This window comes from Bos mutus, chromosome 7 (genome assembly GCF_027580195.1).
Source record: "Bos mutus isolate GX-2022 chromosome 7, NWIPB_WYAK_1.1, whole genome shotgun sequence".
Lineage (NCBI taxonomy): Eukaryota > Metazoa > Chordata > Mammalia > Artiodactyla > Bovidae > Bos > Bos mutus.
In genome coordinates this window covers 74,742,691-74,760,306 of record NC_091623.1, presented here as the reverse complement: position 1 = coordinate 74,760,306, position 17,616 = coordinate 74,742,691, and the positions used below count along the sequence as shown (strand labels likewise).

At 35.6% G+C, this 17,616-nt stretch overlaps 1 protein-coding gene across 2 annotated transcripts in view; it reads right to left on the bottom strand.

The window, feature by feature from the left end:
- The window catches only part of DTWD2 (DTW domain containing 2), a 108,212-nt gene that overhangs the window by 63,712 nt on the left and 26,884 nt on the right, over window positions 1-17,616 (bottom strand). For both annotated transcript variants that reach the window (XM_070374107.1, XM_005890850.3), the window contains exons 2-4: window positions 10,710-10,800; window positions 5,819-5,913; window positions 2,163-2,355 (exon numbers count right to left, since the gene is read on the bottom strand). In XM_070374107.1, coding sequence (XP_070230208.1) covers window positions 2,163-2,355; window positions 5,819-5,913; window positions 10,710-10,800 — 379 coding nt within the window. The remainder of the gene's footprint in view (window positions 1-2,162; window positions 2,356-5,818; window positions 5,914-10,709; window positions 10,801-17,616) is intronic.

Here is a 17,616-nt window from a genome sequence, read left to right as displayed (position 1 = left end):
AATAAACCTACAGAAGCCATCATATATATATATATATATATAAATATATATATATATATATATAAAAATATATAAATATTCCAGATGAAAGTTTTCCATTTCAGAAGTGGTACAGTACTTTAAGACCATAAGCTGTGGCTCTAAACTAGATGGATTCAAATCACAGTTCTGTTATGAAGTAGTTATATGATCTAGAGTGAAGTTAACTAGTACAATTAACAATATTTACATCATGGAATCTGGGGAAAGATTAAACAGATTAATATATGTAAAGTACTTGGAAATAGTACTGGCCCATTCAAAGCACTCAACATGTTAACTGAGTTTCATCTAAAAACCATGCCCACATTTTAGTTAAAAGGAATGAAAACTATAAAGAATTTGAGATCAAAAATCTCAGAATCAGGGCTTCACAGCTATTTTTCACTAAGTGCATGGCTTGTATAAACCTAAAAAGAGCATAGAAAAGTATGTAAAAACTATTGAAAATATACGAATAATTTCATTAAAAATATACAAACATGTTTTTCATATACCTGTTTCAATATAAAATAACCTAAGTATGCCAAAAATAAAAGCTTAAAGAAAAACTGCAAATAACAAACTTTATAAAGATGTAAACACTTTCATTGGTAAATAAAGAACATAAATTTTTTTTACTCATAAAACATGCATAAAAATTTTCCATGCACTTTCCCTCATAAATATCATAAAATTATTCAAAATATTGTTGGCAATGTTATCATAATCCAACAAAATAAGAAATAAAATACTGACAAAAAATGTTAGAACACTTGAGAATTAAGAACTCTTTGTAGTTCATGAACAGAATGAAATCAAAACAGATAACAAATTATTTCAATGCTATAGATACAAAAAGCACATCAATCCAAAGCCACAGAAAACAATGACAATTACACTAAGAAGAAATATTACAGTCTTCCTTTATTATTAAAGAAGAAACTGACTAATCTTGGTAAAGAAACATAGCACTAGTAAGCACAAATTTTACAAACTCAAAAAGAAAAAATCTGAAAACGTGAAATAAACGGATCAAGGAAAAAGCTCAAATTAATGAAGAAAGAATAACTTTTAATAGTCATTAAAATAATCTAAAGGTTAACACTTCTGAAAGCTCAATAAATAGGGAAACCCTTTTTGAGTCTGTTCATGGGAAAAAGTGTGAGTGTGTGAGAGAGACAGAGATTAAAAAAAAGTAAACATTGAGAAGAAATTCAAGTAAGTACTTAAGAATATATAGGTACAGACGACCAATTTGTTAACCCAAGAGAAAGGAACAGTTCCCTTAAAAAGATAAGCTATTAAAAACCAAATCAAATAGAAGTAGAAAGCTTAAATAATTTTGATAAAAGACTTTGAAAGAAGTATTTTCAAGTTATTTTAAAGTGACCAGGATCAGGTGGTTTTACCATTGAGTTCCATGTAAATTTTAAGGAGCAAAACTATTATTTAAACTACTCTAAGCCATAGAAAAATACTAAAATTTCTATTTGGTGAAGTGAACATTATATTAGTTCTCAAATATTGTAATAAAAGTACAAAAAATATGTAAATTATAATTTAATGCCATTAACTAAAATATAAACTTTGGCAATATATCAAAAGAATACTGTAAGTGTTCATTCTAGTAACACAAGAACAATTCAACAGTTAGGAAATTTATCATCAATTACATCAACAAACTAAACTTTGATTTCGTTATATGATTATAATGATTTTATGATTATAATCATGAATAACAAAAAAGCCCGTCATAAAAACTCAGTCATTTCCAATAGAAAAAAGCAATTTAGTATCCCCAAAATATTTAAACATAATATTTCTTAACAAAAACATTAATACACATAAAATAAATAATCCTTAGACTATCCTGATTAAATGTTTCAGAGACTTTTAATATATCTAAATAACTAAATAATGGTGAGATTTGATGGTAGGAATTAAGAAATAAGGACAAATCTGAAATTTTCTACATATATGTAAAACATACACAAGAGCATATTCATATCTATGTATAGACATGCTTATATATAAATACCATCAAATTCATATATAACAACATACGTGTGTTCTCTCAGAAAATACATACTACACGTAGAACTATACATTTGTATTTTCCCTAGGTCAGAATACTAGTGTACCTGTTTAGGCAGTCGGAACAAGGAATTCTTGTAGAAAATGTCCTTGGCCTGGCTCCACGTGCCATCGATGATGATTATTGTGGAAGGATAAACAGGAGAATCTAATATAAATTCTTCCAAATTAGCAGCTTCAGCCCCTGGATATAATATTAATGTATCAGACTTCCGACAAATAGTTGAAAGTTCAGGATCTCTAAAAGTTTAAAATAAAAAGTCTTTATTATTTATTAGTCTGTGAGGAGGACAGAAGCTTTATTATTCTTATTGAACTTCTCTCAAAAATGCATGTTAAAGCATTTTAGCACAAGAGATATAATAATGAATAAGACAGCCTGTCTGCAAGCAATGAAACAAACTTCAGGGGGAAAGAGACAAGTTAAAGAATCAATTAAAGATGATATATGGTATCATCTCTGAACTAATAAATGGCATCTACAAAAATATACAGTTAATATCAGTTTTAACAATGTCCCTTGAGATTAGGATCAGGGTAAAGATACAGGCTTTTGCCACTCATAATACACGATGTACATACTGAAAGTCCCAGTTAATGCAATAAGGCAAGAAAAAGAAATAAAAGCCATAAGCAACAGAAAGGAGGACATATAAATGACAGAAAATGCTACTGTTCTAGGGGATCTACAAAACAATTTCTATGACTAACAAATAAACTTAGAAAATCATAGTATACAGGGCTAATATACAAAGCCCAACTCTTTTCTTATATACTAGTGGCTAAAAACTGATAATAGTACATTTAAATTCTATTTACAAATGATACCAAAAGTAATATGCCTCTTATCCCCCCATGGTAATATCACAAACTCCATAACAGAAAACTAAATCAATCATTTAATTACTAGACTAATATTAAAACAATATTCTTCATCAGCTTTAGTTTAAAATACAAGAGTGGATAATAATTTACTGGATAAGCACTATATTAGGCACCATCAAAAAAACTGAACTTAATAACATAGGCTCAAAATGAGCTCGACTATTTAGAAGAGTATCAAGTTTCTCATGCCCAAGCACATTTGTGGAAGGGTTAGAGAGCCAACTGTTAGGGATGACCCAGATGGTTTCCACTTCTACCACCAAGATATTCACCACTTTTGCAGTAAAAAAACAAGGTCCAAGTTGGCAGATTATATATCCACATCTATCCAAGAATTATAAAGAAACTATCATTATAAAGAGCCTCTGTGTGTGAAAGAAGTGTCACAGTGTAAATTATTTGGTTGCTCCCGGGGGAAGAGCTCTGGATCATGCTTCCATTCCCAAAAAAACGGCAAAATTCAAACAGCAGCACCAAGCCCAGACCAAAGCTCACTTCTGCAGGGCAAGGCAATGCAAACTGCAAATATATATATATATAAAGAATGCCTAAACAATAATTTCAGAAAAAGGAAAAAAGTTATTTTATGAACTTCTAATATGATGTTATTTTCATAACACAAAGCTAAATTAATAAAGGAAGAAAAACGTTTGGTAAATTCCTTAGGCTTGGTGCTGGCACTAATCTTAGCATTTTCATAGGTGAACTGAAAAAGAAATCTCCATATTTTCAAGAGAAATTAAATTTTTCATCTAAAAATATATATAGTATCAGTTCAGTTCAGTTCAGTCGCTCAGTCGTGTCCGACTCTTGGCAACCCCATGAATTGCAGCACGCCAGGCCTCCCTGTCCATCATCAGTTCTTCGGCACTTTGCTTTCTTCACAGTCCAACTCTCACATTCACACATGACCACTGGAAAAACCATAGCCTTGACTAGACGGACCTGTGTTGGCAAAGAAATACCTCTCCATTTTAATATGCTGTCTAGGTTGGTCATAACTTTACTTCCAAGGAGTAAGCATCTTTTAATTTCATGGCTGCAATCACAATCTGCAGAGATTTTGGAGCCCAAAAAAATAAAGTCTGACATTGTTTCTGCTGTTTCCCCATCTATTTGCCATGAAGTGATGGGACCAGATGCCATGATCTTAGTTTTCTGAATGTTGGGCTTTAAGCCAACTTTTTCATTCTCCTCTTTCACTTTCATCAAGAGGCTTTTTAGTTCCTCTTCACTTTCTGCCATAAGGGTGGTGTCATCTGCATTTCTGAGGTTATGGATTAGAGATACCAAAGGAACATTTCATGCAAAGATGGGCTCGATAAAGGACAGAAATGATATGGACCTAATAGAAGCAGAAGATATTAAGCAGAGGTGGCAAGAATACACAGAAGAACTGTACAAAAATATCTTCACAACCCAAATAACCACGATGGTGTGATCACTCACCTAGAGTCAGACATCCTGGAATATGAAGTCAAGTGGGCCTTAGAAAGCATCACTACCAACAAAGCTAGTGGAGGTGATGGAATTCCAGTTGAGCTATTTCAAACCCTGAAAGATGATGCTGTGAAGGTGCTACACTCAATATGCCAGCAAATTTGGAAAACTCAGCAATGGCCACAGGACTGGAAAAGGTCAGTTTTCATTCCAATCCCAAAGAAAGGCAATGCCAAAGAATGCTCAAACTACCATACAATTGCACTCATTGCACATGCCAGTAAAGTAATGCTCAAAATTCTCCAAGCCAGGCTTCAGCAATACGTGAACTGTGAACTTCCAGATGTTCAAGCTGGTTTTAGAAAAGGCAGAGGAACCAGAGATCAAATTGCCAACAACCACTGAATCATCAAAAAGGCAAGAGAGTTCCAGAAAAACATCTATTTCTGCTTTATTGACTATGCCAAAGCCTTTGACTGTGTGGATCACAATAAACTGTGGAAAATTCTTCAAGAGATGGGAATACCAGACCACTTGACCTGCCTCTTGAGAAACCTATATGCAGGTCAGGAAGCAACAGTTAGAACTGGACATGGAACAACAGACTGGTTCCAAATAGGAAAAGGAGTACGTCAAGGCTGTATATTGTCACCCTGCTTATGTAACTTCTATGCAGAGTACATCATGAGAAACAGAGGGCTGGAAGAAGCACAAGCTAGAATCAAGATTGCCGGGAGAAACATCAATAACCTCAGATATTTAGCATAGATAGGATCAAAGTAATTGTGAAAACTGTGAATAGGCAGAAAAGCAACAAATATGCTTCAAAGGTAAGAAACAACTTGTAGAAAAATTTAAATAATATATATCTATATTAATGGGTTCTATAATCAGAACAAAATAAGATCCAAGAGTATTGTAGAATTGTCTGTGAAGATAGCAACTAACAAACTCCTACACATACTGGACCTCATCAAAAAAATATTTTCAACACAAGAGAAGGCATTCTATCATTTTTTTAAAAATATGATGTGCTTATAACTAGAATACTAAATACAGTTCTTGTCACTGTACCTTAGGAAGGTCTTAATGGACTAGAAATGTAATATATGTTTTTATATAAATGGATATCATATATAATTCAAAGAAAAAGAAAGAAAAACAGGAACGGAATCTAATACAAGTACTAACATCTTGAAACAAACCATCTTAACAAAAATGAAAAAACAGTAAATATACATGCCCTGAGGGAGAAGGCAGAAATTCTATTTTTTAGCCACCTCCAATGTACTATGTTCTAGGTCTGATAGATAACCTGAAGAAAATCATTTTTAAAGTGAAAAAGAATTTGATTAAATTGCCCTAAAAATTAATTTACCTTTCCTCACTGAAGCGACGACCAATCTTGATTTTACATTTATCTTTGGGGAGACATGCTGCCAGAAGAGGAACTGTCCGCAACACTTTGTTTTCCTATAATTAAAAAATTAATTAAAATGCAGATTTTACTTAGATAAACACAGTTTTAAGACTTTCTTTCTTACACTGCACAGCATGCCAGATCTTAGTTCCCTACCCAGAGATTGTTGAACACAGGCCCTCAGCAGTGAAAGTGCCGAGTCCTAACCACTGGACTGCCAGGAAATTCCCCACTTTAAAAGTTTTCTGATGAACATTTGATTCACAACATTACATACAACTTTCACAAGTTGTTACCACAATTTAATAAAACAGAGCTACAGTTTTTCCAACTTATCAGTACTAAACATAAGTGTATATTTTTATTCTATTTGGGTATGTTTACATGTTTACTGGTCAAAAAAGATAACATTAATCTAAATAATAGTTAAGATTATAAAAAATGTAAACATGTTTAAATTGAATTAAACTTTTCGATTCAATTAAAGAAAAAACAAACTTTTTTTTTCACTACTACATTTTGTAGTATGTTAACTTGAAGCTAATTATCTAGATATTGATGCCTCAAAAGCAAACATGTGTTCAAAAAACAAAAGAATTGGGCATACTGTTTGGGAACAATAAAGAAACACAGAAGCCAACCTTAAAAGCACCCAATGGAACAACTTGAGCAATAAAATAATAAACATAGTATATGGATTATAACCCAAAGTATAAAATAGAGTCCAGACTGATATAAATAAATATTAAATAAATAGGAGAGAAGAGACAAATCTTCCTCATAGAAGAATTCCGAGGAATAAACATAAATTCTCCCCACTCCAGGAGGTGATGTTTCCTTTCTCCTTCCTACTTGAGTGTGGGCTGCATTTATGACCTTCCATCCAAAGAATAAAATATGTAAAGAGAAATAAAATATAATTTTAATGTGGAAAAAGTTGGTGACAATTTCCGTAAATTGCATTAACTATTATCATGTTAATGTTCACCATAAATCAGTGGTTTTTTTCTCTCAATGTCCTGACTTCCAACACAAAAAAACCACCTTTCTGGTTGTCACAAGAACTCCATTTTTAAGCCTAGTAGAGTTAGGTGATTAGCTATTCTGTCTTAGCCTCATGCTTATCTTGGTTATTCTGGCCTATAGTGCTCAGTCACTGCCTGGCTCTTTCCACTGGCCCAACTGGGAATGTCATGCTTAATCAAATAAGTGACAGAGCCCTAGAGAATCCCATGGACCAGCAGGCTACAGTCCATGGGATCGCAAAGGAGTAAGACACGACTAAAGCAACTGAGCAGGCATGCACACAGACTCCAATGTTATCTTTACCAATTTATTTAATCCTGTGTGTATATACATACTCACAGTGAATAATTTGACTACTTTTGTGTCTGTAAAAAAGTGACAATGTCCTCAAGGATTATCAAATATTACTCACCTTCCTTTAGGAATATCATTTAGCAAATTAATACATAAAACAATAAAATTATACATGAATTTATTAAAGTAATTAAAAATAAATTTATAATTACATTATTTATTTTTGCACAGAAACAAAAAGTATTGTAGTAATGGTATTCAACAAACACACACACAGTTACTCTCTCAGAACATTCTGTGTTTACTTCTTTAACCTCTGAATCTAGGAAGTATTAATTAAAATATATAAAAGGTAAATTTAAACATGCTGAGAGTAGTTAGACTGATCTACCTAATAAAAAATTCAAAAAGAAATAGGAGAGTCAGAATTTGCTGGGACTTTAATTAAAAAAAAACATGCAGCAGTCTGGCGCTTGAAGAAGCCTGGAAACAGCACTTTGGAGCAGCTCCTCTGGTGAAGGGGACGAGCAGGAGGCAGGTGAGAGGGCAGTTTCAGGACAGTTTCCAGTGTCTCACACTGCTTTCTTCCCTCCTTCCCATCACTTTTGAGACTCTGATACATAATTAAACCACCTCCCAAACTTTTGTCAAAGTAACACATGTATAAAAGTCAAACAGTGCCAAAAGATTTAAAATGTTCCCAGATACAATCCCCAATACTACTTCCCAGAGGCAACTGCTTTAACTTTTCCAGCTATTTCTCCCAGTACTTATGTCTATATTTCTATACATGCCTTGCTATTTCTTATCAATTTTAGATATTACATATAAACTATCAATTATTACCATCATATTAGGTAACCTTAATGTATGTAATTCTAAGTGCATGTTATGTATTATTCATTTACTATTCACCATAAGACTCTTACCTCATACCTTCCCTCTATCCTCATAATTCCCTCATACCCTCAGTTGGTAAAGAATCCACCTGCAAAGCAAGAGACCCTGATTCGATTTCTGGGTCAGGAAGATCCACTGGAGAAGGGATAGGCTACTCTCTCCAGTATTCTTGGGCTTCCCTGGTGGCTCAGCTGGTAAAGAATCTGCCTGCAATGCAGGAGACCTGGGTCTGATCCCTGGGTTGGGAAGATCCCCTGGAGAAGGGAAAGGCTTCCCACTCCAGTATTCTTGCCTGCAGAATCCCTATGGACAGTGGAGCCTGGCGGGCTGCAGTCCATGTGGTCACAAAGAGTCAGATATGACTGAGTGACTAAACACCGAACCATTCCCCATAAACCAGTAACACAGTATATTTTTATTACATCCATTTCATTAATGACAAAACTGAGGCACAGAGAGGTTATCTTTCCCAGGGTTACAGAGTTTACAGAGCTGTGAAGAATTTAAACTCCTGAGCCTTACTCATTCTATAACTATAGCCTCTCATAATAAATGAAGATTTAGCTTTCTTACATCACTCCTTACCCTTACATCTTCTAGTACTTTTAGTGAAATCAATAAACAGTATTTAGATCATTAATGGCTATATGTATATATATATGTATATGTATATATATATATATATATATATAGTTCACAAAAAGCCAAGCTATTTAACATAACATTTCTTTTCTGTGAAGTTTTTTTTGTTATTTTTGAGGTAACTCTTCTCTTTCTGCTGCTGCTAAGTCACTTCAGTTGTGTCCGACTCTGTGCAACCACATAGATGGCAGCCCACAAGGCTCCCCCGTCCCTGGGATTCTCCAGGCAAGAACACTGGAGTGGGTTGCCATTTCCTTCTCCAAAGCATGAAAGTGAAAAGTGAAAGTGAAGTCGCTCAGTCGTGTCCAACTCTTAGCGACCCCATGGACTGCAGCCTACCAGGCTCCTCCGTCCATGGGATTTTCCAGACAAGAGTACTGGAGTGGGGTGCCATTGCCTTCTCTGCTTTGCTTTCTAGTCTTAAGTAATTTTCTATATGCAGGTCCATACTCTTTGAAATGCTCCACCATAATAAACACCATTTCATCCATTCCATCAAGTCTTCCTTCCTCAAAGCCCCTTCCTAGAGCCTACACAACTGGTTTTCAATAAGTTTTTAGGGAAAGTCATCAAACTGACTTGTTTGTGACTGAAAACTGTATGCTGAGATTAAGCACAAGGCAGCCCAGTATGACTGAGTTAGATTAAGATTGCAAAATTCCTTGCATGATAAAGAAAAGCAATACAGATGGACTTGTACATAAGTGAAATACATTTGCAGCACATACAATTCTGGATGGATCATCTAAACTGTGGATTAACCATGAAAGAAGGAAGGAAGTAAAGAATAGAAAGAAGGAAGAAGAAAAGGAAGGTGGGGGGGAGGCAGGAATGAAGAAAATAAGGAATAAGATATGAAAACATTAAAATTGCCACAAATCAATGAAAAACCTCCAGTTTAAAATCCATCTTATGTCTGGAACCAAATAACAATGAAAATGCCCCCTACTATGTGTATTATAAAATGAAAACAACACTTGTCATCAAAAGTCAAGCTTTAGTCAAAACTGTTATGGCCAATAAGCTATCATTTTATGTAAATTTGAGCTACACCAGGTTGTAAGTTTAAATGCAGTAATATAATGCTAGTGATAAAAGTGTCACAATCCTGACAAAAGCATGCTGTTAACACTGGGGGAAATAAAAAAAAAGGGTTGCTCAGCAAACGAAACATTTAACAATTCACAATAAAAGTAATTATTTTATCATTTGGAAAAGGGAAGTGACAGATTAATATCCTTTAATGTCTTTGTTAAAGTCTTCAAGTGCTGTATATTAATACTTCAGAAATACAAGAAGAACATTATTCCTCCTTCAAAGCCTGGAAGAGTTTTGACTTCAGTTTACACAAAACTCATTTCTGTACCTGTATCACACATCAAAGAGTTTGGTACTAATGTCAATTTCTGATTATCTATACTCTCCTTCCCTCCTCTCTCCATTACTACATTTGAGTTACTAACACACATACACACTACCACATACATAATCCTCCCCAATATATGAAACCATTAACTGAAAATCTTTTATATACAACATATATATGTATTTTATATATTTTTATTTTCATGTATACATGTAAAATATACACATTTGTTCTATTCACTTAAAGAAGTAAAAAACTTACACATTCATTTTATAACACTAAAGTGCTGAGAGTAACTTCTACCTTAACAAGGAAAGACATCAAAGAACAAAAGCTAAGATCAAAATTTAAAAAGCAATAATTTCTTGACTCAACTCACAAAATCTCATTTTTTTCCTCCATATAAAATCATTGGAATTCTAAATTTCTCTCTACCATTCAGTAACACAGTTTTTATGAAATAACACTATTTTATGAATACATTTTATCTGTCTATAAAGCATATCAATTTATTTTTAAAAATGCTGAAAAGCTGAAAGGGATGAGTATGTTCACCTGCATGCATCCTCTTGTGTACTAATATCTTATCTAACATTGTGTATTTCACAACACCTTACTCACCTCTGCTGGATGCTGAATTATATACAAGTAGGTAGAGATGTGTAGAGGATGCGCTGGTAGAAATGGACACAAACATACTTTCTGAGGCCGGCTAAAAGATAAAATAAAAAAGAAAAACTGTAGTATGTTTAAAATAAAATTATATAACAATAACATAAAATTTGAACACAATCGCACTTAATAATATAGATTTGCTAAAGCTGAATTCTTTTAAAGTGATATTAAGAAAGAATTTAATCAAACATATTTTCAATATGAGAATTTGAAAAATAAGACTCAGGTAAATTTTTTACCATTCATAGTAGATCAAAATATCTCAAAAAATATTGCCTTAATTATCTTCAGTGGAAGAAGAGTCGTAAGTCACAACCATGGTCTTTTTATTCATGAAGCAATACTTCTACTAACTTGCATTCCAAATCAAGAACAGATCTCATGTCAAACAGAAACCTGGCAACTAATCTGAATCATCTGAAGTTGGAAGGAACAAAGTGATAACAAAATACTGGAATATAATCACCACCTAGAAGACAGTGCTAATCGAACTTAGCCATCAGTCAACATGGAGAACTTACCAATTGTGAGAAGAAACCCAAACAGGGGCCACCAAAGAATATTTGGCTAGAATTACATCCTCAGAGCATGTATCTTACCCATTTATTTTCCCTTCTGTTATGGTTTACTCTGTTGCTTTCATTTTCCTTACTTCTTAGTGCCTTACTTACTTTAGTAGCACTTATTACAAAATTCGGATGGAATTAAAAGGGTACATGTCCCATCTCAGTTCTCCAGTCTAGTTCATTCTCTTCCCTAATGGCAACCAGTGATTAGTTTCTTGTGTGTCCTTCCAAAGGTACTGAAGGAATATACATGGGTAGTTTATCATTACATCCTGTATTAAATATGTGTTTATAACATGAAATTAATCAAGCAGCCAGATACAATATGATGGAAACAAATGTTCACTATAGATCACTATTACAGGCAGATGTCACGTGGCATTGTAACAGTATACAAGTGAATGCTATATTTTAAAGAGAATTCCCAACAGCATACTTACTATTAGAAAACTGATTGCTACCCACTGTTTCCTCAATTTACTTATGCTGAGTTATAGCCTGAGGTAAAAAATACGTATATTAATAAAACACAGAGTGTGAGTAAATTGGTTCGATTGTATCTACCACCTCACTTTGCAAGAAACTGTTAAACCTTTGCTCCTGCTGAAGAAATTATCTAAATAATATTTTAGGCAGAGGCATAAACATATTGTACAATGTGACCCCACTTCCCCTTTTCACTACTGAACCAAGAGTGAATGATTAATGCAAGGAAATCAATACACTTGTTTTCCAATGACATCGGAAATGATTCAGTGTGACTACTCAGTCCTACCAAGGATTCCCTCTTAGGAATGTGAGCAAATTTTTAGGAACAGAGAGTCTCTCAGTGGTCACAAGAAGAGTAAACATAAGCAAACACAGGAGGAGTGACTTATGGGACTATATAGTGACAAACAAGGGATTCCCTGGTGGCTCAGATGGTAAAGAGTCTGCCTGCAATGCGGGAGACCAGAGTTCGATCCCTGGGTCAGAAAGATACCTTGGAGAAGAAAATGGAAACCCACTCCGGTATTCTTGCCTGGAAAATCCCATGGATGGAGGAGCCTGGCGGGCTATAGTCCATAGGGTTACAAAGAGCAACTTCATTTTCAGTCACTTTCAGTGACAAACAAATCAAGGGCTACAATTAGAAAGGATTTCCCATTCAATGGAAGGAGACAGCGGATGAGATATATTCAAGTTTTAAAAGTTTAAGTTTCTGGAGTCTTTCCCATCAGGATGTTTGCATAAGCCTCTTAGCCTCATCCACAGGGGTCAGACAGAAGCAGCAAGAACTACAATCCCAGAGCCTCCAGAACAAAAGACACAATCACATAAAGCTAACCAAAATAAAAATTCATAGGATCATGACCCAGATAAAGGAACAAGATAAATTCCCAGAAAATCAACTAAATTATATGGAGACAGGAAATCTTCAAGAAAAAGAATTCAGAATAATGACAGTGAAGATGATCCAAGATGTTGGGAAAAAAATGGAGAAGATGCAAGTAATGTTTACCAAAGACCAAGAACTAAAGAACAAACAAACAGAGAGGAACAATACACTAGAAGGAATCAGTAACAGAATACCTGAGGCAGAAGAACGCATAAGTGATCTGGAAGAAGAATGGTGGAAATCACTGCCGCAAAACATGGAAAAAAGAAGGAAAAGAAGTGAAGACAGCATAAGAGACCTCTGGGACACCATTAAACACACCAATATTCACATTATAGGGGTCCCAGAAGGAGAAGAGAGAGAGAAAGGACCTAAGAAAATATATGAAGAGATAAAAGTTTAAGTTTCTGATTTTTTTTTTGCATGAAACTGCATATGACTGCAATGCATGACCAAATGTCAATAACATTATTTTATAAAATGTAATTTAAGATCAGATAAAAGGACTTATGCAGTGGTATGGTGGATAGGACTCTGCCTGCCAATGCAGGGGACATGGGTTCAATCTCTAATCTGTGAATATTCCATATGCTGTTCAGTTCAGTTCAGTCGCTCAGTCGTGTCCAACTCTTTGCAACCCCATGAATCGCAGCAGGCCTCCCTGTCCATCACCAACTCCTGGAGTTAACCCAGACTCAGTCCATCGAGTCAGTGATGCTATCCAGCCATCTCATCCTCTGTCGTCCCCTTCTCCTCCTGACCCCAATCCCTCGCAGCATCAGAGTCTTTGCTAATGAGTCAACTCTTCGCATGAGGTGGCCAAAGTACTGGAGTTTCAGCTTTAGTGTCGGTCCTTCCAAAGAAATCCCAGGGCTGATCTCCTTCAGAATGGACTGGTTGGATCTCCTTGCAGTCCAAGGGACTCTCAAGAGTCTTCTCCAACACCACAGTTCAAAAGCATCAATTCTTCAGCGCTCAGCCTTCTTCACAGTCCAACTCTCACATCCATACATGACCACAGTAAAAACCATAGCCTTGACTAGATGAACCTTTGTTGGCAAAGTGATGTCTCTGCTTTTTAATATGCTATCTAGGTTGGACATAACTTTCCTTCCAAGGAGTAAGCGTCTTTTAATTTCATGGCTGCAGTCACCATCTGCAGTGATTTTGGAGCCCCCCAAAATAAAGTCTGACACTGTTTCCACTGTTTTCCCATCTATTTCCCATGAAGTGATGGGACCGGATGCCATGATCTTCGTTTTCTGAATGTTGAGCTTTAAGCCAACTTTTTCACTCTCCACTTTCACTTTCATCAAGAGGCGTTTGAGTTCCTCTTCACTTTCTGCCATAAGGGTGGTGTCATCTGCATATCTGAGGTTATTGATATTTCTCCTGGTAATCTTGATTCCAGCTTTTGTTTCTTCCAGTCCAGCGTTTCTCATGATGTACTTTGCATACAAGTTAAATAAGCAGGGTGACAATATACAGCCTTGATGGACTCCTTTTCCTATTTGGAATCAGTCTGTTGTTTCATGTCCAGTTCTAACTGCTGCTTCCTGACCTGCATACAGGTTTCTCAAGAGGCAGGTCATGTGGTCTGGTATTCCCATCTCTTTCAGAATTTTCCACAGTTTGTTGTGATCCACACAGTCAAAGGCTTTGACATAGTTAATAAAGCAGAAATAGATGTTTTTCTGGAACTCTCTTGCTTTTTCCATGATCCAGCGGATGGATATTGGCAATTTGATCTCTGGTTCCTCTGCCTTTTCTAAAACCAGCTTGAACATCAGGAAGTTCATGGTTTACATATTGCTGAAGCCTGGCTTGGAGAATTTTGAGCATTACTTTACTAGCATGTGAGATGAGTGCAATTGTGTGGTAGTTTGAGCATTCTTTGGCATTGCCTTTCTTTGGGATTGGAATGAAAACTGACCTTTTCCAGTCCTGTAGCCACTGCTGAGGTTTTCAAATTTGCTGGCATATTGAGTGCAGCACCTTCACAGCATCATCTTTCAGGATTTGAAATAGCTCAATTGGAATTCCATCACCTCCACTAGCTTTGTTCATGGTGATGCTTTCTAAGGCCCACTTGACTTCACATTCCAGGATGTCTGGCTCTAGGTCAGTAATCACACCATCATGATTATCTGGGTCGTGAAGATCTTTTTTGTACAGTTCTTCTGGGAATTCTTGCCATCTCTTCTTAATATCTTCTGTTTCTGTTAGGTCTATACCATTTCTGTCTTTTATTGAGCCCATCTTTGCATGAAATGTTCCCTTGGTATCTCTAATTTTCTTGAAGAGATCTCTAGTCTTTCCCATTCTGTTGTTTTCCTCTATTTCTCTGCATTGATCGCTGAGGAAGGCTTTCTTATCTCTTCTTGCTATTCTTTGGAACTCTGCATTCAGATGCTTATATCTTTCCTTTTCTCCTTTGCTTTTCGCTTCTCTTCTTTTCACAGCTATTTGTAAGGCCTCCCCAGACAGCCATTTGCTTTTTTCCATTTCTTTTTGATGGGGATGGTCTTGATCCCTGTCTCCTGTACAATGTCATGAACCTCATTCCATAGTTCATCAGGCACTCTATCTATCAGATCTAGGCCCTTAAATCTATTTCTCACTTCCACTGTATAATCATAAGAGATTTGATTTAGGTCATACCTGAATGGTCTAGTGGTTTTCCCCACTTTCTTCAATTTAAGTCTGAATTTGGTAATAAGGAGTTCATGGTCTGAGCTACAGTCAGCTCCTGGTCTTATTTTTGTTGACTGGGAATGTTAATGGGAAGGATGCAATACAAAAAGAAGAAGGCAGCTTAAGAGAAAGATGCTGAAAAGACATTCAACAAAAACCTGCTAAAATCACTGTAATACTGGTGGTGTCTACACAACTTTGTTAATATAACAACAACAACAAAAAAAACAACTCTAAATTATACACTTCAATATGATAAACTCCATGGTCTGTGAATAGTATCTAAATAAAGTTGTTATTTTAAAAAATATAAAAATGCAATGAAAAAAGAATGTTCAATGTAATTAGTAAGAAAGAGGCTGGGCCATGTGCTTAGTTGCTCAGTCATGTCCGATTCTTTGCAAACCCATGGACTACAGCCCACCATGCTCCTCTGTCTATGGGGATTCTCCAGGCAAGAATACTGGAATGGGTTGCCATACCCTCCTCCAGGATATCTTCCCAACCCAGGGATTGAACCCAGGTCTCCCACATTGCAGGCAGATTCTTTATCGTCTGAACCACCAGGGAAGCCCAAGCAAAAGGCATTTTACCACCATTTGACATCATGTTTTGTTAAGGTGGGTTTCCTTTTCTACAAAGTAAGCTACCTAAGGGCAAGGACTTGACTTGACCTACTTTTTTCACTTTTATACCCCAGCACCTAGCATAGTAAGCTTTCAATAAATACTGCTGCATACATAAGCGAATACCTTTGCGTTCCCTCTTACGTCGACCTTGGAATGCCCTTCTCCTCCTACACAATTTCTTATCCTATCCAATCATTTTCTTACATATCAAATACTAATCTCTCCTTCACTTCCTCTCTAGTATTAAGACAATTAGTTTGCATTATAAATGAAATTCAGAGTCTCAGATCTTCCTTTGACATTTTTGTTGCTTTATTTTGGGCACAACGCACAACTTGTGGGATCTTAGCTCCTCTGGGTGTTGACAGTGAAAGCACCAAGTTCTAGCCACTGGATAACCAAGAATTTCCTCAGATCTTCCTTTGTTATCTTTTGTGATCTTTCTTGTAAGCAATAGCATACAGGAGGCAAAAATATTTACTGAAGAAAATATTTACTAAATAACAGCAACAACAACAACAAAAAAAAACAGTTAAGCACTTTATATATAAACCCTGTAACTGTGATTTAAGCTAAACCTAATTGTTCTGGCTTATGTTTTAAGTTGCTCATAAAATATCATTACCCGTTTATTTCAAAGCATGCCCCCTTTATTAACCTAATTCTAATTACCTCAAGCTAATAAAACTATAGTTCTTTAAAACATTTTGTATTTCAGTTGATTAAGTTTATATTTAGCAAGTTACTTTACAATAAGAATGTGTACTTATTTATTATTAACAGCCATTTTTCTCACACTTTCCTACTCTACAATTGTCTGCATGTACTACACTGGTGACTAGCTATCCAAATGTTAAACCATTTCTTACCAAACTAATGGTAAGTGCAGAGTAACTGCTCTCCTAATTTTAAAATCCTTCTCCAAAAGAATAAAATGTCTAGGAATAAACTTAACCAAGGAGGTGAAAGACCTGTATGTTGAAAGCTACAAGACATTAATTAATGAAATAAAATGAAGAACACACAAATAAGTGGAAAGATATTCCATACTCATGGATTGGAACAATTAATATTTTTTAAACATTCATACTACAGATCACTGCCTTGTCATGGCAAAGGGGCCTGCGTAATTCAATGAAGCTATGAGCCATACACCGAAGAATTGATGCTTTTGAACTGTGGTGTTGGAGAAAACTCTTGAGAGTCCCTTGGACAGCAAGGAGATCAAACCAGTCAACGCTAAAGAAAATCAACCCTGAATATTCATTGCAAGGACTGATGCTGAAACTGAAGCTCCCATACTTCAGCCACCTTATGAGAAGAGTCGATTCATTAGAAAAGACTCCGATGCTGGAAAGGATTGAAGGCAGGAGAGGGACAACAGAGGATAAGATGGTTGGATGGCATCACTGATTCAATGGACATGAGCTTTAGTAAGCTCCAGGAGATGGTAAAGGACAGGGAACCCTGGTGCGCTGCAGTCCATGGGGCTGTAAAGAGTTGGACACAACAGAGCAACTGAACAATAATGTAGGGTCACCCAAGACAGACAGGTTATAGTAGAGAGTTCTGACAAAACCTGATCC